General features: G+C 44.6%; 1 protein-coding gene across 1 annotated transcript in view; it reads left to right on the forward strand.

Moving 5' to 3' along the window:
• The window catches only part of GRB10 (growth factor receptor bound protein 10), a 582611-nt gene that overhangs the window by 266920 nt on the left and 294011 nt on the right, over positions 1-21680 (forward strand). Inside the window, exon 4 of the mRNA XM_086964958.1 lies at positions 18079-18292. Coding sequence (XP_086821084.1) covers positions 18079-18292 — 214 coding nt within the window. The remainder of the gene's footprint in view (positions 1-18078; positions 18293-21680) is intronic.

The following is a 21680-nucleotide window of genomic DNA, read 5'->3' on the forward strand; positions in this document are numbered from 1 at the left end:
AACATAGCTCTTATTCAATAATCCGTGCTCCGTTATAGGAGAATATCGATTTACCAGTACTGCTATTAGCAATCATTTGTACATCACAACCAGATGTGACATTATTATGGAATTGGTTACAGCAGTGTGAGGTTTCAGACCGCTCCTTTTGGAGCGCATGTTTCACATAAACCTTTTTCAGTCGATTTGGATACATTTATCGGAAGCAAAAAAGAACCTTGTTCTTGGTTATTGGACATTCTGCAATAACCCCGAAGACAAATCCAATAGGGTCACATCTGTTATACAAAGACTAACTATGTCTTGTTTGTTGAAGAGTTCCTATTTCAATGACCATGTGAGCGAACTGTAATATGCATCTACATTGCAAGGGGATAATTATAATTACTTGTAATAGCTAGTTGTTTCTCTGTCTCCCAATTTGAATTACCCATGAAGACAATTAAATGTCCCTGTCCTATCCAGCGCACACCTGAAGGAGAGTCTGGACCGTGCCAAAAACTGCAAGCTTCTACCTAGCATCAAATCTCGGCTCTGTAATCTAGCCTGGCTGACGATCCGTGTGACATTGGTGAACTGGTTTAATACCGCTCTTCAGGGACCCCAGTAGTCCCATAAACAACGGGGAAAACACAACGAGCGCCTCGTGAACGGTTCTCCTGCATTGCTACCTCCCACACTCCATAATTACCATCTCGAAACACGATCATTCGCGCAGTGGATTGTTCCAAGTGTCCAAACAAGACCTTGTCATGCATCCGACTCCAGTAGTTGCCGCCGCTAATGAGTGAATGCTAATTATATAATGTGTTGTAATCTGCAGTAATAGCCCTTCTTGAGTCTTCAAGGCACTCTTTCTGCGTGCGACTGCTCCCTTTGGGGATCGTTTTGTGGACTTTTTTGTTTGTTTACTTTTTTGTTTGTCGGTTTTCTGTGTGACCTGTGCCCGCTTGTTGCCAAATGCCATTTGTGTGCGTGTTTGGCGCGTGTCTGCTTCCCTCGCATAAATACTGCTCTAGCCTCTGATTTTGTCGGTTTACAGTGAAAGTGTGACTGAGGTCACCTGGTGGTGCTGGTCTTTCTGCCTTTCTTTCCACCTTGCCTCTTGTTGTGACTTTTTATTGATAATAACCTTGGCTTTTGTAAAGACATGCCATCATGTGGTGGTCTCGACACATTGGGGAATGTTGTTGTTTGTTGCCTTTTTTTTAAATGCCTTTCTGTGATTAATTGTTGCTTCCAAACTTGTTTGGCTTCTGCTTTCCCTCCAGCGTATTTGAAAAAACTAAATTTGCAGGTGTAACAGACACACTGGTGGTAGTTTTCATGAGGAGCCGGACCCCCCAGATTGTTCCTTGACCCACTGCTAACCCCACAAATCAATGACTTACTATAAGGCATCATATACAAGGTCAATAGACCAAACTCGCGCAAATGTGAGACCTATTGCACTGCAAGTGCTTGTATTTTTTACGTGTTGCACACAGCAGAATGAGTTGTTCGACAACATGGCTTAAAGGGGAAAAAAGCACTATGACTTGGTAAATGCAGACCGGTCATAGCGCTTTTGTTTTGTTTACTGTAAGATGCCTAATTTCACAAGCTTACACAGTACCCCCGTTGCTTACAGAAGTGCATGAGTCTGATCGTTGGTGGGAGAGGTGTGGGTGCTCAAGAGGAGAAGAAATGGATGGGGGTGGGTATGGTGTAAGGGAAAACGTTCATGAGGTGAGTAACGGGACGCAAGCAACGAAGGGAAAAGCAGAGGTGGGAGGGAGAGGGGGCAATCTGTTGACAGGGGTATTTATGTAATCTGTACAATACGTAACTGACCCTACCCTTTACAATCCCGTTTGTAGAAAGGTGCTCCATAATAAAAGCGGATATTGAAAACTATAACCTGTACAACTAAATGCGGAACTTGGTTGGCATAGCCCCCAGACACAGTAACCAGTGCCATCTCTGCTAGGCTCCAAACACAACTGCAGGAAAATGCAGCTGCCGATTCCTCGGAGGCCTTGCGATAAGGGAGGACCCGAAAAATGCTGCCAAAGCGAAGACTTGATATCATGCTAAGTGGGCTAGGACGAGGGATGGCACACACAAAGAAGATTTCCCACTTTATAAATTAGCATATTACATACTGTGCTTCAATAGGGCGCCGTGGAGACCTCAACAATGGGCTTAGACAATGTCCAACCCATAACTAACCTGTGGCAATCACTGAATTGCTTCCGGCTTATTACAGACTTTAAAGGTGTTAATCTAAAGATTTGTGCTGAGCTTCCTTTGATCTTCTAAAAAAAATTGTTTTGCTTTTTTTAAGTGACGTGAAACGATGACACTATTGCAGAAAGTATTTATTCATTATGAGGTAGAAAACTCCTTTGTTGAAGGCAGAGGAGGTTGTAAACAAATAATGGTCCAATACACGGAGTCAGTGTTCTCAAACACGTAAAATGCTTTTCAAACTCACCAAAGTGATCCTGTTCCTGGCTACTATTTACTCACGGGCGCCAGGTGGATATCTAGATTTAAATAGTGCTCAAGAGCTTGTGTGGGGCCTGGTGCAAGCAATGACGTGCGGGAGGTTGCTCTGGGTGCAAGGAGTGACGCAGAAGGGGTGCATTGGAGAGGGAGACTGTCCGAAATCCCATCCAATCTTATGGCGTGCTCAAACCTTCATAATAAACAAAGTACATCAAGAAGCATGCAGCCAATTGAAGGACACTGGCTGCTGACCAAAAACTGTACTTAGTCTAAACTCCTGGTAACTGACGATTGTCAGAAGAAAGAGCAAGTGAAATCAGATGCCTGACCCTGATACTGCTGACCAATGAGAAGCAAGAAAACTGGAGACACCATCAGCCAACCAATGGTAATTGGTGAGCTCTAAGCACCTTTTTCATGCTTTTTATTTGTTTATTATTATTTTTTTTAAATTACAAGAGATTTTGCATGCACAGCCCAAGCAACCCTGCACTGTGTACCAGGTTCAGCAGCAAACATCTAGTATATATAACAGGATGGGAGGTCTTAGGCAAGATGGTGTCTCTGGCAGTCGTTTAACTCTTTGAAGACTGTTCCTAAAGGTGAGTCAGTATTTTGAGAAAAGTAGGCAAAGCTTCAGCTGTCCTTTTTTAGGTCTAGCCTGTAGCAGCGCGCATGTGCTGCTCTACGAGACTTCTTGTAGGGGCTTCTGAAAGCTGACCACATGCTTGTGCGTGTTCTTTTGTTTTCGTAGGCTGCAATTGGCTTTTGCGTGCGTCTTTTTGAAAGACCGCACGCAATTGGTGAAAGGCAGATGCATGTCCCAGCTTCCTTTAGAAATGTAACCGCCCATGGCCTATTGGTGTCTGTTACGCGCAACAGCGCCCTCTGGTTTTAATTATAAACATGTGTTTATGATTAGCGTGCGTTCACTTTGCTGCCGCGCTCCCTCGCCCCTCTGTGGTGCATGCGCACTACTGGTTTCGATTTCGTGCTCTTTTTAGAGTATGTGGCTGTTGCAAACGGTGTGAGTTGGGACAGTATACTTGTGTTATTTTGTCAGCCCTCGTCCGTTGTTAGGTGAGAATACACAACCACCTGCGGCAGGTTTTCTTACATTTTAATGAAGACCCAGGGTGCACCAATCGTCTTCATATAAAATCTGGCCTCTGATGAGACTGCCAATAAGGGTGGCAATCGTGGAGGCATCTTTTTTTGGATGTTCTATGTTGCACGAATACGTGCCCAACAGATGCTTCTGTGCCTTATTCCCTCTGGTTCGTTAACTCTGGTAGTCGGTGGGCAAGATCTGAATTCAGTGAAGAGCTGAGAGGTTGACATGGAGCAGCAAGACGCCTGCAGACCTCTCGCCATCCGCGGCTGTATGCAGCCTGGCAGTGCCTGATAACCTGCTCCACCTCTGATACAGAAGGAGAAGTTATCTTTCCTTTGCTGAAACACTCTGGCTTTTTGCCGGCAGTCACTGGGCTCCTGCACAGTAAATGCTTTGGTGGTCGCGCCAGATCTGTCTGCTGCAGAAACGTGATAACTTAAATAAAGCAGGCCAGGTTAGCGCACTAGTCCCGTGTGGGCTGTACATGGAGGGCTGCACTCCTGAGCAGTAAGAATCCGTGATCTGGGGGAGGAGCCAGGTCGCGGACCAAGATGGCTGCTCGGGCTCCCGGCTCCGCCGGCCGCGGTCTCCCGCCACCACATCTAGCGCCCTAGCTAGCGCCTTTCTTGTGCTCCCGTGCTGTGGAGATGTAGCGGTGCCGATCTACGCGCGTCCGAGCGCTCTGGCGGCTTCCTAGCCTGAGATGCGCCACCTTGAAGTTTGCGGCCCGCCCCTGCCTGCAGCCGGGGTCTGGGGTACTCAACTGCCCGGCCACAAACACAACAACAACAACGGCAGGGCGCGTGGCGGAAGTGCCGGTCTGGGAGGATGACGACCCGGCCTTACCTGATTATGACGGCGATTTTCACGTAGCGCCGCAGCAATGTTTGGATTCGATTTGCTGCTTTCCCCTGATTATCGGAGCAAGGACCCCTCCTCCAGCTGGTCATTATGTGTGTGTGCGCCCTGCAAAGATTGTGTCGATCCCGATGGCGGTCAGGGTCTCCTGATGCCCATGCTGGGACTGTTTGCCCGCTGATTGATCAGCGACCCCGGGACACTCTCCCCCTAGCGGTGTACGCTCCGTGTGGGTGCGCCTTGCACGTGATTGCGCCTGAGGGGACCAATACTGATCCTTCACTGATCGGCTGGGGCCACGAAAATGTTGCGATCAGACACCTGGGGCGGATTGGCCTGGTGCGCTGGAGCCTTGCTGGATACGAGGATTGTCGCTACTGGGGGTGTGATGGAGAACCTTCAGCTGGGGGATAGCATGGCGGCCATTGTTTACTTGCAATTCGCACGGCGGGATCAGATGGAGACCGCGGGGAGAGACCTGGATGCTGTGCTGAGTGGGGTCTTCCAGGCGTAACGACTTCTGCCCTGATAAGCGGATTGCTGGATGTAGTGTGCCATGTTGATTGTTGACAGTCGGCTCACGGGGGCTTCTGGGACTTGGTGGTCTCGGGGCTAGCTGGTAACGTCCTATGGGCCCACGCTCGACCGAGGGTTGGTGGCGCTAGGTGTTGTCCAGTCATCACAGCGGAGGCTGAATATCCGACGATGGTACCATTTATGGGTGCATTACCCGGTTCTACTGACTAACTGATCAACGGCGGCGGGTGGAGGTGGCGCTATGGCAAGCCCTTTTTTCCTCTGTACTGGGCGGATGTTGAGGATTGAGCACCATCGCTCGCGCTCACTGATGACCCCCTGGACAGTTGGACAGCTACGTCCTCCGAGCGACATTGTGTACTATCGTGTCTTTGGCAAGATATCATCTTCCCAGTCGGGTACTTTGATCCACCTACACCTGTGACGGATAGATTGGGTTGCAATCGTAAATTGGTCTGGGCGGGCCTGGGTTGAGTATTGTAATGCTATTTCAGTGCGATCCGGTGCGGGACTCTCTACCTATGTTATGATGGCGCTAACGGCAGACTGGCAGGGATTGTACCCACTCATTATACGTGTACTGTATTGCATTCAGGCTTACTGTTTGGAGTGGGTGTCTTCTGTGGTGGTGGTGGGGGGGGGGGCGGCGTGGGCTGGGGGTCTGTCCTGGTTTCCTCCTCCGTTTTTCCCCTTTTTTTCTTTCTTTTTTCTGCTTCTCTCCTTTAGATTCTTACTTAAGTCGAGCTATAGCTCTATTCTGCTTTCTTCTACATTTCGGGTTCCATAACGGGCGACAGGCACGCTGCTGAGGGAGAGGCCGTAGCCGGAGGCAGGGGTGCAGGGTGGGGGGTTTTGGGGGGGGTATTACTGTTTTTCTTTTCTCTTTTTCGTACCTAGGGCCCCTTTGTTCTTACCTGTTATTCTTGGCTTTCCCTTTATTCCTTGTTCTTTCCTTTTTCTTTGTAACCAAGCGATGGGTTGTTTACCGTACGTTTCTCTGGTCCGAATCACGAGGGGCGATGTTTCTTGAAACAGACTTAAGTTGCAGCAGGCATGTACTGTATTGGTGTGCGAACTGTACTGTTCATTGTCTATCCTGTTTAATACGCATTAGTATCGACGCCTTGTCTTTATTAGTCCTGCTGCGAAGATCCTGATTACAGACAGCCCTTGATTTAATGATCGTTCGATTGTATGGCATCCTATCCTGGTTTTCCCTAAACTTAAAAAAGAAACCTTATCCATCCTGGTACCTATATGGTACGATCACTATCCTGAGTTGCAATGGGGAGGCGGAATGCTGAGTACTTATGGCTTTTATTGATTTGCTGCCCGTTATTGTAACTGCTTTGTGTATCAAAGGTTTACCAAAAATAAAAAAAAATAAAAAAAAAAAGAATCCGTGATCTACATAAAGAACAGAACACAACAGAGCCAGCCCCCCATCATTTGACAATGGTCTTCCTATTGCAGTGTGTGCAAAGCATGCTTGCTCTCAGTTTTACTCGTAGGTGGCCGCTAGGTTTTTGTTTTTTTATTCGACAACTCTTACACGTCACTCCTGCATTGTATTGTAGTTTACACCTCAATCTAGTCCCTTTTCTTTAGCCTACTTTCGGCACGGGTAACCAACCGGTCTCCAAATCTTTCAGGAAGGCTGCACTCTTCGAAATGCCCATTCGGTCCTGTGAGAGAAGCACAGACCTGGGTCCTGCTTGCAGAGGGCGCCAAGGATGGTCCCAGAGTAACAAGGGACCTGGCAAACGGAAGCTGATCGGGGTCCCTCCCATGCGAGTTGACTGGATAACGAGCCAGCCACTCCACACAACACCTGCAGTTTGTAAGCCTGCAGCATGCTTTATTCAGAGACGGGCAGTGCGGTGTTTAGCACAATACGTATGGAATCACCACAGGATGGCAGGTGCTTTTGCCTAAAAAGGTAGGACTGGTTGATTGTGTGCAAACTGCCATGGAGAAACTTGGTGGCAAATACTGCAAGACAAACAAATCAGTGCTTTCTGCTCTCAGTTAAGCATATCCAAGATGTCGTGAATTATCAACGTTGCAGCAAAATCACAGGCAGACTGGTTACCATTTCAATGATTTCTGAAAGCAAACTGAGAAAACATGTAAAACTGGAAACAAGGTCAACAGGTCTGGTGCTGGCCACCAACATATTTTACTTAATCAATAATTTTTTTGGCACGTTTTTGCACAACTATAGTTGTGAAAGCTACCGGTCCCCTGCAATAAATTTTTAAAAAAAAGGCTGAAACTATTTTTGGGTTTTTGGTCACAAAAAGAAAGCATTGCCATAGTTCTCTTGGCACTGAAGGAAGCTAATTTGTGTGTCTTTGCGGTTATTCTGGACGGGAAGAACGCGGTCACTCACAGTGCAGGTGTACAATGGCTCAAGTGGGTTGACTCACTGTCCCTTATGAACTGTAGTGTGTGGAAGAACAAGGTCACAATAACGGACACAATGGACGAAGAGGGCTGACTGAAAGCCCATAGTTATATATATATATATTGTACATCCAATTTTAGTAACCTGTAAAAAGGTCTTTGATAATGCCAGACCAAAAAAAGTGACCGTTGATTTTTCTCAAATTTATATTTGCTCCCAATTAATAGATGTCAAACTTGGAGTGGCTTACGAGTATGTTGGAGCAAAGAAAGGGTTTTAGGCAGGTGTATCTGATTTGATGTTCTAATCATTGCTTATGCCACCATGAGACTGCTTAAATGTGATTGGAGACAACAGCAGAAAGCTAAACCAGCATTTGCAATGCAATAGGTCTCACTTTTACGGGAGTTTGATCTATTGGCATTGTAAATGACAATGCCTTTTATTTGTTTTATTTTTTAAAGCATAAAAGGCTTTGTCATTTACAATGCAAATGCTTGCTTAAGATTTTTATCATGACCCAGAATTGCAAGTTTGATCACCTGTGATGGTTGCAACCAGTTTTTTCCCTCTTCAGAGAACTGTTAGTTCATTTCTTAGAAGCTGCGGTCTGTTCTAATTAAATGCATCACTAAAGCCAGGAAGGAAGCTCTAGGGCGAGGGCCAACTTACTACCAGAGAACCAGATGTCTGGCTGCACCCAGAGCTAGATTTGTTTGAGATAGTATCAGGAAAGCCACTGAGATGTGTGATGAACAGGGTGTGCACAATGATGCAAGCTAATGGGAAGCATATAAATGTGAGTGAGATGATTATGCAGTTGGCGGAACTCAGCCGAAAGTGCTGCAGTTACAAAGATATCCTGGCTTCTCAAGGTGTTGGCAATAAATGCTAAGCATTTGCGTGTGCAATTTGGTCCTGAATTTGTCCACGCTTTCGAACTACTGTACGTTCTCCCTTGTGAGAATTGTGTTAATTGTAATATAAGTGGAAGGAACAGGCAAGGCACAGACTGAGGACTTCCGTTTACAGTTCACATTGGTGGAGCTGTTTACTATGCCTGAAAATGAAACCATTAGGAAAGCCAGCTAGTTTACTTTCACAAACACAGATGCCCTCCTGATTTATTTGGATTACTTTCACCAATGTCATCCTCTACTTTACTTAATAGCACGTGGGTTTTGTTTTGGGGAAGGATTGAAAATGATATTGACTGAATTCAGTAGAGGTTCCAACTGTGTGACTTATGAGGGGCATTGATGCAGGCCTGTATTCTGGAAACCTAGAGCTCTAGATAGGTCATACGGATGACTTGACTTACCACGTTTGAAAGAATATTGACGGGTGAGTTCATGGTCTAAACAAATTGGTGGGAATCCTCCTGTCTTTTTTTGCATCAGAATGACCTTGTCTAAGATACTGATAGTAACCAAAGGCCTAGGGTGCAGAGTTTTGAACATGTGAACACTGGATAGGAGAGCAAAAGTATCGTAAGGCAGCTTATAGACGAAAAGCATTGCCTATGTGATGCTTGATAAGTTATAGAAAGGAATTGGATGGCCTATTGTGAGGGTACCCAGTTTATCACAGGGGATTGTGTTTTTGGTGGGTTGCTAGGTTCTGGTAGAGCAGTTTCCAATTTGTATGTTTCAATTGGAAGGTTGAGTTGTATCGCTATGTGCTGAGGCACAAAAATAGTTTGGGATACCCAGTACTCACTTATTGCAACAGCACATGCCAGCCAAAACTGACCAGGACATCTGGGACACAGAGCAAATTAAAACACTGTACCGCTTGATGGATTTTGGCATCTGTGGTTTGGGGGCTGTGCTTAGGGAAGGAGGCAAATAATCTCCCTGTATGAAGCACTTTGGAGGTGCATGGAGGGTCCGTGTAACTGATAACTATTGAAGGCTAGTGTTGGACTTGGCCCTCCCTACAAGGTCCTCTGCAAACATTTTTCCTCAACTTTCCTGTTTTCTGACCAGCTTTTGTTGCCTTTATAACTCTGCACACTTTACCTCTCCTAACCGGTGCTTGTGCGCGCTCTTTTAAATATTGTAAAATTGTCTTACACCCAATTGGCACATTTAAATTACTTGAAAGGCCCCTGTTAAGTTATACTCTGAACCTGTAAAGTAAATGCTACTAGTGAGCTTGTAGCATTTGTTGTGCCACCCACTCAAGTAGCTCTTGAAAACATTCCCCAGGCCTGTCATTACAACCTGGGTACAGTGTAAACTGTAATGTTGACCTACCAAAAATAATTTTTTTGCTAGGCGAAACATTCCTTATTAATACATATAAGCCACCCCTAGGGTAGGCTCTAAACAGCCCATAGGGCAGATTGCATTGTATGTACAAATTTGGACATGTACATTTTTAATTTTACATGTCCTGGTAGTGAAAACCTTTAAATTAGTTTTTCACTAATGCAAGGCCTCCCGCTCTTATAGCATAACATTGGATCACCTTATTGTATTTAATAAGTGATAACTTTTTGTGTGGGAGCAGGTAGGAATGTCCGGTTTGGCCCGAGGAATTGTAATTTAAAATTCTCTTCAATGGTAAAGTCTAATTTTTAAATCCCAATTCTGAAATGCCACCTTTAGAAAGTTGACTTTTTCTTGTCCTAACCATTTGGTGCCTGCAGCCTGTTTCTGGGTCACTTGACTAGGTGTAGTTTGCAGTTGACCTTTTGTCTATTCCTCCCAGACAGCATCACAATAGGTCTGGATGTTTGCAGGATGGGCCTTCATTGCTTATTTAGGGGAGGGGGGCATAGCTGCCAAGGTTTCAAATTGCTGTGTGACATTTTCATAATTTCAGTCAAATTATGAGTGACATTTGAACGACTATGAGTGACACTTTCTCAAGAGCAAAATCAAGCAATGTAGATGACGGAAACATAAATATTCAAAATTACAATAATTTGAGTAACAAGAAATTCTAAGCAGATCTTAAAACTGTTGCAAAACACCAGATTTGGAAGTGCACTAACCGGAGACTGCATGACTGCAGTTCTCAGTAACAGAGGGCAGACAGGCACTGCAGCTGCTCAGATTTCATTGATCATTCAGGACTGCATGCTAGCCAAAAAGCTAATTTTATTGTTTAGCGTAGCAAGTGTAATTAGGAGATTAAACCATCACTCAGTCTCAGGCATAATCGGGTGCTAATGCAATAAGGTAAAACAATCATAAACGGTTTCCACCTCGTGTTCCTAAGTTGTAAGTGTGTACATTTCCACTGAGATGAGACACTCTTCTAGCTTTGACATTTATAGGATGCCCACTTCCATGATAATTGTACTTGTTACAATAACTGCCTCTCTGCTTGACAAAACATAATGTCAGTTAGGTCAGCTGAGCCCAACCCGCGGCGGCACCAACGCGCAGTTCTACTTAACTTGCAGGCTCAGGCAGCTTGCTAAAACTAAATTATTATGAATGTGTTAAATCAGAAAGCAACATGAATTGTCAGACCTGAGTTGCGATGGGACGAGGGTGATGATCTCTTCTTTCAGCAGGGGCCGCATTGTGGAGGCCCACAGATTTCTAGAGATCTTCCCTCTGCACAGGTGACTGTCCGACCTCTGCTGAGTGCTCTCCCTGTCCCTCGTGATGATGGGGCAGCAAACTACTGACGGCAAACAGGCTGTTAGAAACATTACTGCCCGCGTTAAATTGCCGCCTTACTACTAGTGACATCCTGTTGGAAAATCGACAGTCACGTGACGGCACGTAACGTGATGCCGCCGCAGCCGACCCTAGCTGAGTGAGTCTAAACAGCAGCTCAGCTGACTCTGTGAATGTTGAATATGCCGCCTGCGCAGCTGAGCCCCTTGGAGGGCGCGACCCAATACATTGCAGCTTTCATTTTAAAATCTAGTCTGCACCAGCCAGCCCGCAAGTGAAGTCTGCTGCGACCCGGCCCAGGTAGGCATAGGCAGCCAGTTTCAGCATTGTCCGCAGAGTGCCAGTCAGGGGCAATATGCGTGACAATGCATTTCAGTGCGGTGATGCGGGAACACCACACCCACACTGAAATGCATGGCGTCACGCGGGATGCGTGACACTTGACAGGACTGGCGGGGCGCTGTCACCTACCACACCTGCACTTCAAAGGCACTGGCCCAAAGCACACACAAAGGACTTCACTAGCCTATTGTGCCCCCAGTTAGACTAAGTGTAGGGCAATTTGAGGCTCTTGAGTTCCCCCCGCAGAGGTTTTAAATTGGGCAGGACGTATGTTTGAGGTCTGCCCTGCTTACTAAGAAGGAAGACTTGACCTATACACTCCTTATTCCAGGCTGTGATTCCAAGAGTCCGCTGACTGACACCTATTCTAAGTTACAGGGATGCAACAAGTTCCCGAGGCCCCTCTGCAGCGTTCCAGCTGACCTGCTGCAACTGGACCTGTTGACCTCTGCTGGAGTGAATTCCTGATTCCCCTAGAGGTGCCTGCTAGGTCCTCAAGCCTTAATGTAACTTCAGTTAAGCTCCTCAACCCTTTGTGTGGCATCAGTTGAGCTCCTCTTTGAAGAAAGGAAGAATTGCTAAAGTTTTGGGCTCTTGGTGACCATGGATGGGCCATTTCGCTGCAAGATCTCGCGGACTGCCATCACAAAGCTCGGATGAATCTGACTCTTCGTGCTATATAGCGACGACCAGCAATGTGAGTTCTACACTTCATGCTACAGCATCAACAACCTGCAGTGACTGATACGAATCTCCAGCAACAACAGTCTTTGAAACCCAACAGGATCTTCGTGCTATAGCAACGACTGTGTGCGACACGTGGCCTGCACTTAACGCTACAGCAATGACCATTGGCGAAGCCCTCCCTGCAGCCTCCTCCACTACAAACTGAACTCTTCACACTCCTCTTTAGAAGACAGCTTAATCAGCAGGACCAATCTGGCTCCTGAATCCTGCCAGCGCTCCCTCGCAGTCTGTCTGAACTTGTGACATTCACCCAGTCTTGCAAGATCAGATAACCGGGAGTGGAACTTTGTGCTGTTAGACACTAAACTAACACATGCTTACTTGAAATCTTTAAAATTGCATAGCTTGTATTCTTCCAATTGGATTTATTTTCTGTCAAATAATTTATTACATTTTACTCTATTTGTCGAAATTGGTTTTGGATTTTTCTTGGGATGTTTCCACTTCATTACTGTTTGTGTGCTGCATAAATACTCAACACTTTGCCTCAAAGTTAAGCCTGATTGCTTTTGTGCCAAGTTACCTGAAAGGTAAGCACAGGTTAATTTTGTTACTTTTTGTGCATCGCCCTGACCAGGCATGTGGCTATTTGCTTGAAGAGCTCACACACCCCTCAAACAAAAACTGAACTTCTCACAGCTTGGGAAACATCTAATACAGGTTACTTCAAAATTATTTCAAACAAAGACAAGCTACGGCTTGTTTAAACATTTTTTTGGTTTAAAGTAATTCAAATCCATTCCCTCAATTTTAAAATGCATCATGACTACCCTTTGATATGGTGCACCTGGGTTTAATTTATGAATTTCGCGAATATACCTTTCAAGTAACAGCTTATTTTATTTGCCCATACTGCATGGTTATTTACATACGTTTAGAAGTTTAATAAACCATAAGATATGTTGACTCGTTCTTTGGGTATTTTGGCATTTGCACCCAAAGAAGGATGTATTTTTTTAATCGGATAACCCAAGCTAAAAAATGCAAAATAAGGCAAATGTATACCCTTTTCCTAAATTTTGGAGAAATCCCATCAATCAGGGTCTTCTATAATGGAGTGTCACTTTCAGGAATACCTGGCTGAGAAATTTCCAAATTGGGTGAAAGTTGGGGAGACTAAGTAGGGGTTCTGAAGTTACCTGCTAAATTAGAACACTGGAAGCATATCAGCAGTGTTCTTCCCACTGGTTCCTGAAAGCCCTGATCAGAAGAGTGCTGGTTAAAGTTGTCATAAAATGTATCCGGCAAGTTTCATTGTAGGCGTTGGCCGCCTGAATGGCTCACCTTAATTAATGACGAACTCTTGTACTCATGGCTCACTATATTTATTATTAATGGCAAGACCTGTGATGTGTTTTCATAAAACCACTTAAATATCTGCTTTATTTCATGCAATAGGCACAAAATGCTTAAAATGTAGCAATTGTACATCACATTTCTAAGTTGTGAAATACAACTGAATCTAGCACAGGTAATTTTGGACAAGGTGACTGATAAATCAATCCTGGAATAGATGAGCGGTTGAAAGTTTGCAGTGGGAAGATCTGTGCAGATCTAGAGGGAAGTCTTGTAAATGTGGGGATTTCTGAATGTAAGCAGTAAAGCTAGTGAATCTCTCGATGACCAGTGCATAATATATGCTGTGGTGGATGGAATGATCTGAATGGTCACTTCAGTGGAGCTACTTCTTCAGACAAAGTGTTTGCTCTTATTTGAAGCTTAGGTTTTAATTGTGTTAAGTATATGTTTAAGATGGCTTCTTTGGCCATGACCTATTGACCTAGAGCTTATATGTAAGCAAGAAGCATTATTTCAATAACATTAAATTGTACATCCTATACTTGCTTGTAAGTTCCTGTGACAATGTGGTGTATCTGAGAGCTTGAAGCGTTACTTCATTGAGACATGGACATCTTATTGCGTCACTTTATTAAGTGCCATCATTGGAACTGCCAAGGCTCTGTTACTCATTGATTGAATTGTGTAAAAAAATCTGTTTGCCATCAATTTGATTGCTGCTGGGACTTGGGGAGTCTTGTCTGCAGAACTTGTATACATGGCGGTTCCAGCCTACATTGAATGTGTGGATCAAGCCTTGGGAATTTGCTACGGTTATAGCTTTGTTTCTTGGCTAAGCATGTAGACTTTTCACTTGCTCTCATTTGTTGGTGTAATTCTTTGCTATTTTTTTGCTTTCATACAAAAATTATCACAGCGTGTATGTTTTAGAATATTTGGTTTAATAAAATGCAGGTTTTATAGTGTAATCCTGATAAGGGTCGTAGGGGTGTTTATGGCAGTCAAGTTTTGGGTTTTTGATTGTAAGAAGAGATTTTACTATAATGTCCTGACGTCATTTGACTATTGTACCTCCTAAGTGGAGTGCTATAAGCGCCACCGTAGCGCTTGGGACTCTTAAGATAGTGAGGCGAAGCAGTCCAAAGCATCCTCAATTTGGTGGTGTGGAATAGAAGCTCACAACCCAGTAAAACACCATATAACTCAATAGGACTACCACATTCCTTGGTGCTTTACTTTAAAAAAAAAATAGAAAATTACTTAACACACAGAACTAACCCATACACATAGAATACAGAGAATTAGTCTTTTCTAGTGTCTTCTTAACCAAAGATCTGTGTCCAAATGTCCTTATGGCTATTGAACATGAACTGTTGCGTTCTTGTCAGTTTTGGCCCAGGTCCTTGTCTTTGTGAAGTTTATGAACTTGAATGCAATCTACAGACCACAAACCACTATGCAGGCGCAGGGCGCTTCAGGTGTGGTTCCATCTGTTTCACTGGAAGCGGGGTGGAGATACTGGGGGTTGTCCTGCAGCATTGTAGTGCATTTAAGAGGTTCTGTACTTAAACACAAAGTGACAATACTCCAATTCAAGCTCTCAACCAGAACGTGCTTGAGTAGCCCACCTGTAATCTGAAACACTTCACACCACTGGGTTGGGGGAGAAAGAGGGCAAGTTTTAGATTTGTGCTCTGAGGCCAAAGGTGACTGGAATCCACAGTGTTGGAAGTAAAGGGTGGTCCTGATGCCTGTACAGTAGGATGCCTGTACCGCACATATTTAATATCATAAGCACTACATATATTTGTAACTCCTGGTCAACATTTTGATCACCACTGGCATGGGAAAGCTATGTTGAAGGATGTTATTTCAAGAATTGATTGCCAACTGCCTTTTCCCACATTGTGCCCACAGCTTTGGGTACATAGTGAAAAGACGGTTGAGTGTTCAACTGCTAATACATCTGCAGGATGGCAGTGGATTTTCGTTCTGCAGCTTTACTCTGCAAAGCCTCACCTAGCTACTTCTTCTGCAGTCTACCATTAGACAGTGGCATAGGAAGGGGGGTGCGCTGGTTGCGGGCCGCCCCGGGTGTCATCACTGAGTGGGGTGACAATGGCAAAAATGTGTTTTAAACACATTTTTGCCATTTTGTCTAGCCGGGGGTGATAAGAAATTTTCCGCACTGGGTACCACCTGACCTTGCTACGCCTCTGCCATGAGATGACAGGGGTGATCCCAAGGTCCAATGGAAACAACAAGGGGCACTTTGGCAGGGTGATATTTTTTCTGGGAAGTGTAGACAGCAGTTTGTATTTTCTCCTGCAGAGTAGCTGAGCATACTCTTCCCCTGGGGATGATGCAAACATCATAGAAGCTCCCAAAGGACTTCATGTAGGTGGGCCAATTCACTCCTTTCAGAAAGACTCTCCCCTTTTAATATTCTTCTTTAGTTGCTTTTAAATCTAAGACCAAAGATGCGGATGTTATTCAATGTGGTTAAGGGGCAGTTAGCAACCTCTCTACCCAGCATACAGGGCACCAAATGGGCTTGGCCAATAGCCTGGCAGGAACCGCATCAGTCGACCCTGGTTATGGATTGCACAAAATTTTCAGCTAGACAAATGTACAGTTTTAATCGATCATTACTAGTGAAATTTTCTTATTGACTTAATTTTTCGGTCTCGCCTAAGACAGCTCAGGCGCCATCTCTTCGAGACATTTAGTAAGTGACTTTTAAAAGTGCCACCACAGGCTTTTGCTGGCCTACAGCTCGCGTTCACGAGCTCGTGCACAGCTGCCATCTGTATTTTTTAATGCTGTTATCCAGCTCCTCTGCTTGCACTACCCACCCCTCCCTTTTCCCCCCTCCTGGTCGGCTTTATTTGTGTCTTCTAGCTGTGAATCTTGCTCCCCTGCTCTTACTCCCTCGCCCTTCTCCCCCTCCTCTTCGTCAGTTTAATTTGTGTCTTTGATCACTGTTAATGCTCCTGCTTCTACCAGGCACACACACCACCAGCCGTCAGTGCATGCTTTCACCAGGCGCACACACCACCAGCCGTCAGTGAATGCTTTCACCAGGCACATACACCACCAGCTGTCAGTGCACTCTTCCACCAGGCACACACACCACCAGCCGTCCGTGCATGCTTCCACCAGGCACACACACCACCAGCCATCAGTGCACGCTTCCACCTGGCACACACACCACCAGCCGTCGGTGCACGCTTCCACCAGGCACACACACCACCAGCCGTCAGTGCACGCTTCCACCAGGCACACACACCACCAGCCGTCGGTGCACGCTTCCACCAGGCACACACACCACCAGCCGTCGGTGCACGCTTCCACCAGGCACACACACCACCAGCCGTCGGTGCACGCTTCCACCAGGCACACACACCACCAGCCGTCGGTGCACGCTTCCACCAGGCACACACACCACCAGCCGTCGGTGCACGCTTCCACCAGGCACATACACCACCAGCCGTCAGTGCACGCTTCAACCAGGCACACACACACCACCAGCCGACAGTGCACGCTTCCACCAGTCACACACCACCAGCAGTCGGTGCACGCTTTCACCAGTCACACACCACCAGCCGTCGGTGCACGCTTTCACCGGGCACACGTGCCACCAGCCGTCAGTGCATGCTTTTCACCGGGCACATGCACCACCAGCCGTCTGTGCACGCTTCCACCAGGCACATACACCACCAGCCGTCTGTGCACGCTTCCACCAGGCACATACACCACCAGCCGTCTATGCACGCTTCCACCAGGCACATACACCACCAGCCGTCTGTGCACATTTTCACCAGGCGCACACACCACCAGCCGTCAGTGCACCCTTACACCAGGCCCACACACACCACCAGCCGTCAGTGCACACTTTCACCGCTTTCAGGTGCAGTGCATGAACTCCTGTGTGAGGGAGTCATGCTGCCTGAGGCTCACTCACTCCACACTTGTAAATTGCATCTGCACCAGGCTTTTTCTCATTTGCAAAGTTCGCCGCATGCGCACAGCTAGGCAGCTCGCCCCCCCCCCCCCCCCCAACAACAACATTCAGAGCAATGAAAACAAGTTCATTTGATGCAAAGAACTGATAACAAAAACCATGTCCAGTTATTGTAGATCTGGCAACTTAACCAAAACAGCAACAATAAATAAACCAGCATTGGCGTAACCAATAGGCCTCGCTTTTTGGACCCTATAAGTATTTAGTTATGCAGCAGAATATCCTTGGTGCAACAACACTAACTGTTGCATGGCTAAACACTTGCGAGACCTATTGGCTATGCCAATGCTGGTTTTCTTTGTGCTTTTGTTATGGTGCTTAAAGATTGTAGGGAATTTATTGCAATAAGTCTTGACCAAATAATGAGTCTTGCTGTCTGTTTTTTTATTGATCCCCTGACTAGGTTGGTCTCTATTTTGCACAGGTCAGTCCCTAACCTGGTTGTCCATAGAATATCTTGTCTGCCCAATTGCCTCATCTCGCTATAGACTTAAATTCTTGCTGTTGCCTATTCCCATCTAGCATTGACTGTTTAATGTACATTGGCAATTTAGCTATAAATGTGTTGAGCACAATATTTCAACGGGTACAAAGTGATTCATTTTTTTGTAATCTTTTCTAGATGACGATGTGGACCTCGAAGCTCTAGTAAATGATATGAACGCCTCACTTGACAGTTTATATTCAGTCTGCAGCACACAGGCTGAAAACGTACCACTCCTGCAGAATGGCCAACATAATAGCCATTTGCCACCCTCAGGGACAAGTTCATTGCAACAGACTCCTCTGAAACAGAAGGTCCAGCGGTCACAACCTGTGCACATTTTAGCAGTCAGGTATGGCATGATCCAAACGTTCATGTAGATTAAATCAATTTGCATAAAGGTACAGACATTTGTTTCTTTTGCTGAAATTAATCTATTGTTCACTATTACTGTATTTGTTACCAAGTAATGCTCACATCAGATGTGGAGAATAATTAGCCTTGCACGAATGATTTTGCTTTGGTCTGTCAAACTAGTGCATGTCAATTACCTCTCAATATCATAAGGCCCCAATCAATAGCCTGTTTGAAGTTTGCAAGCTATTCTTCAATAACCTTTTCCTTATCCACAGAATAGCCACAATAACCATTTACAAGTTTGAAAGTGATGTATGGTACTGTAGTAGAGTACAGAACATAGACAGAACATGGTACAGAACATAGACCATCAGATGGTCTCCTACCATGGTATTTAGTTTTTAATGTTACTAGCTAGGATATGCACGTATGGGTGGTGGTACATAATGGCTTAAGCCTACAGATTGGCTTGCAGTAGTACTGATCCAGGTAAACTGTTAAATGACCTTTTGACAGTCAGGGCACATGTTAAAGGTATCTAAATGAGTGAGTGTTTCAGTCACTTGTGCTGTATAAATAGTAGAGATCTACGAACATGGCGTATATAGGCAATATGCAATTGATGGATAATAGATAATTGGTTCAGTGACTGCACATTGGTTCCCATTCATTGTATGTGTACTTATTTGTACTCTCCGGAAGGGTCGTTTGTATTCTGAAGAGAAACATTGACCACTATCTGCTCAAATAGAATGCACCTTTGTATCTTCTGTAAGTAGTTTGCGCATTGCACAACTATCAATGTCTCATTATGTCTGCCCACAAGCCTGTACCTGTTCCTAGTGCCGAGGGGTTAGGTTGAATAAACACTGTCTTCACCCCCCTGTTTCTTAAATGCGACCCATTATCTGGTTTATTTAGTAACACAATGCATTCAGTAGTCAATCTATCTATTTTCTATACATCCACATGTTTAAAGCTTCACCTATCTATGCAGTGAGAGGAACTAGAGCTTGCAAGGCCTTTATTTAGGTTTTGGTTTAGGAGCACTCCTTTGTGTTGCAATATGTACCAGGTGCTCTTCTACTTTGCCTGGGTAGGGCCTTCCTAAACAGTTGTACTCACTCTGAAAAGTGGCTTTTTTCAGTATGTTTTTAGCTTTAACGTAAGGGTCTGCAACACGAATATATAGGACGAGAACATGCAGAGACCATAAATGACTTATTTTTAGAATGGAGGCCAACAGACTGTACTGATTCATGTCTGCTCAAAACTAGCATAGATCCTCAGATTCCAGTGCTTCTCAAGTCTTAAAGCTATTAGCTCATGGGAAAAATTGTTATCGGATAAGGGACGGTGTAGATGAATGAAGAATGTTAAACTGATTTCTATAGAACTGAATAATCACAACATGCATCATTGAAATTTTATATTTAAAAACAAAATTCAACGTTTCGCCAGTTATTGAATACCGCAAAAGAAAGAGGAGAATAAACAAGTTAAGAAAGAGGGGAATAAACAAGTTAATACAAACAGAACACCAAAGAGAACACTTAAGAATGCTAAAATATTAAAGGCATTATCTATAGCAGTTGTCTACCATCCAGTAGCCTAATAACTTTCTGGTGAGGTTTATATTTTCTAAATGTGTACATGCATATTGCCATCTAGTTACATATCCAATTGTTTATTACTTCGATTCACTGAAATCATATGATTAACATTCAGTTGTTTTTGGAAAATATAGGCATTGCGCATTACAAATAATGGTTTCCATTTCAACATCAGTAAGTGGATATTTGGAAGCCCCTGATTAGAACTCTTTAGAATAAAAATGCTTTGTAACACTAATACATTAGGATCTGTCTCCTTCCTAATAAATTATTAACTCGTAGTATTAACATCTAAATAAGGTATTCATGGTTCACCACAATAACATTGATGATAAATTTGATTCTAAGATTGATGGAATTTACTTTTGTATGAACGAACTCTAATTCTGTGCACGTGCAATTCAGTATTCTTAATAGGTTATCATTAAATCACGTCCTGTTCGTAGATAGTCTGAGGAACAAACTTTTGAAAAACGTATCTTGTATGTGCATATGCTAATGTGATCCATTTTCAGTAACTGGTTTGAAAGAGTTTCCTGTCAAATCGAAGTGAAGAATGTAATCCATTAAATTAATCATAAACTCTGAATGCTAATCACTCAACAGGTAAGCATAGGAAACAGCACACTATTCCGTCTGATGCGATTGCTGGAAGGGATACTGTGGGAGACTCTATAGCCTGGTGATTGGTAACAGCACTTCTACAAAAATACGGGGAGGTCTTGGTCTTTAACCCCTTCGATGCTGATGAGGAGCTCAGCTCGTCATCAGCCACGGTGGTCGTGTGCTGATGACGAGCTGAGCTCGTCATGAATATATGGCATCAATAATTTTCCAGAACAGGGGAAAAATAACCACAGCAGCCAAGGTGTTAAAGGCACACACACAGGCAGAGAGTGCCTTTTGAGCAGGGAACGACCACACACAACTACTTGTTCCGCATCCTGAGTAGCTCCAGAATATCTTAGTGTACATGGTGCTCCGAATTACACCGACATTTTGGTCTTCCTCTCTCCAGGAATCTTGCACTGCAGGCTGTCAAAGTGCAGCGTGTCCAGTCACATTAGAGGAACATGTTGATACAGCATTTAGGAGGAGACCTTTATGTAGAGGCTGTTGAAATTTATCCTTGCAGAATCCTGTTTTTGGTCCATGGATTCAAATTACCAGGCATCTCAAAATTGAGGCTGAGGGCTGTTTTTTGTGGGAAGTAATGAAAGATTAATGGTATTTGCTTATGAGCCGAGAGACATTTGTAATACATTTTATTACTTGTATGGTTTACTAAAACATAAAGGAAGTAAACCTTGATTTCTTTGCATAGGGCCTTCTTTTGCTTTGTAAAATCATAGCCTCAATGAACATCTTAACCCCTTCTACGCTGATGACGAGCTGGGCTCGTCATGGCGTAGCCCGCTCGCACGCTGATGACGAGCCCAGCTCGTCACGTAACATGCGGTTTTAAAAAACTCAGCGTACGAGCGGAATTCCGCCCGCACGCATGCGGTTAATAGAGCCATTAGTTTTAAATATATGAACAATGAATATGCTCTTAGGCAAAGCATTTACCAGATTAGCAAGCCCCAGCACCTGGTCTTTGAAATTCCAGACTTAAAATATGACCGCCAAGGAAAGGTCATTTAGGCTTCAAATAATTTTCAAGGTTCAAGGACTGCCTCTTCAAGCAATATCAGAAAGTATCTAGTAATATCTAGAAAGCGGTACATTTCATACCTCAATAGGCAATGGCTGCTAAAATAATCAAAGCAC

This window comes from Lissotriton vulgaris, chromosome 4_1 (genome assembly GCF_964263255.1).
Source record: "Lissotriton vulgaris chromosome 4_1, aLisVul1.2, whole genome shotgun sequence".
In the NCBI taxonomy this organism is placed as follows: Eukaryota; Metazoa; Chordata; class Amphibia; order Caudata; family Salamandridae; genus Lissotriton; species Lissotriton vulgaris.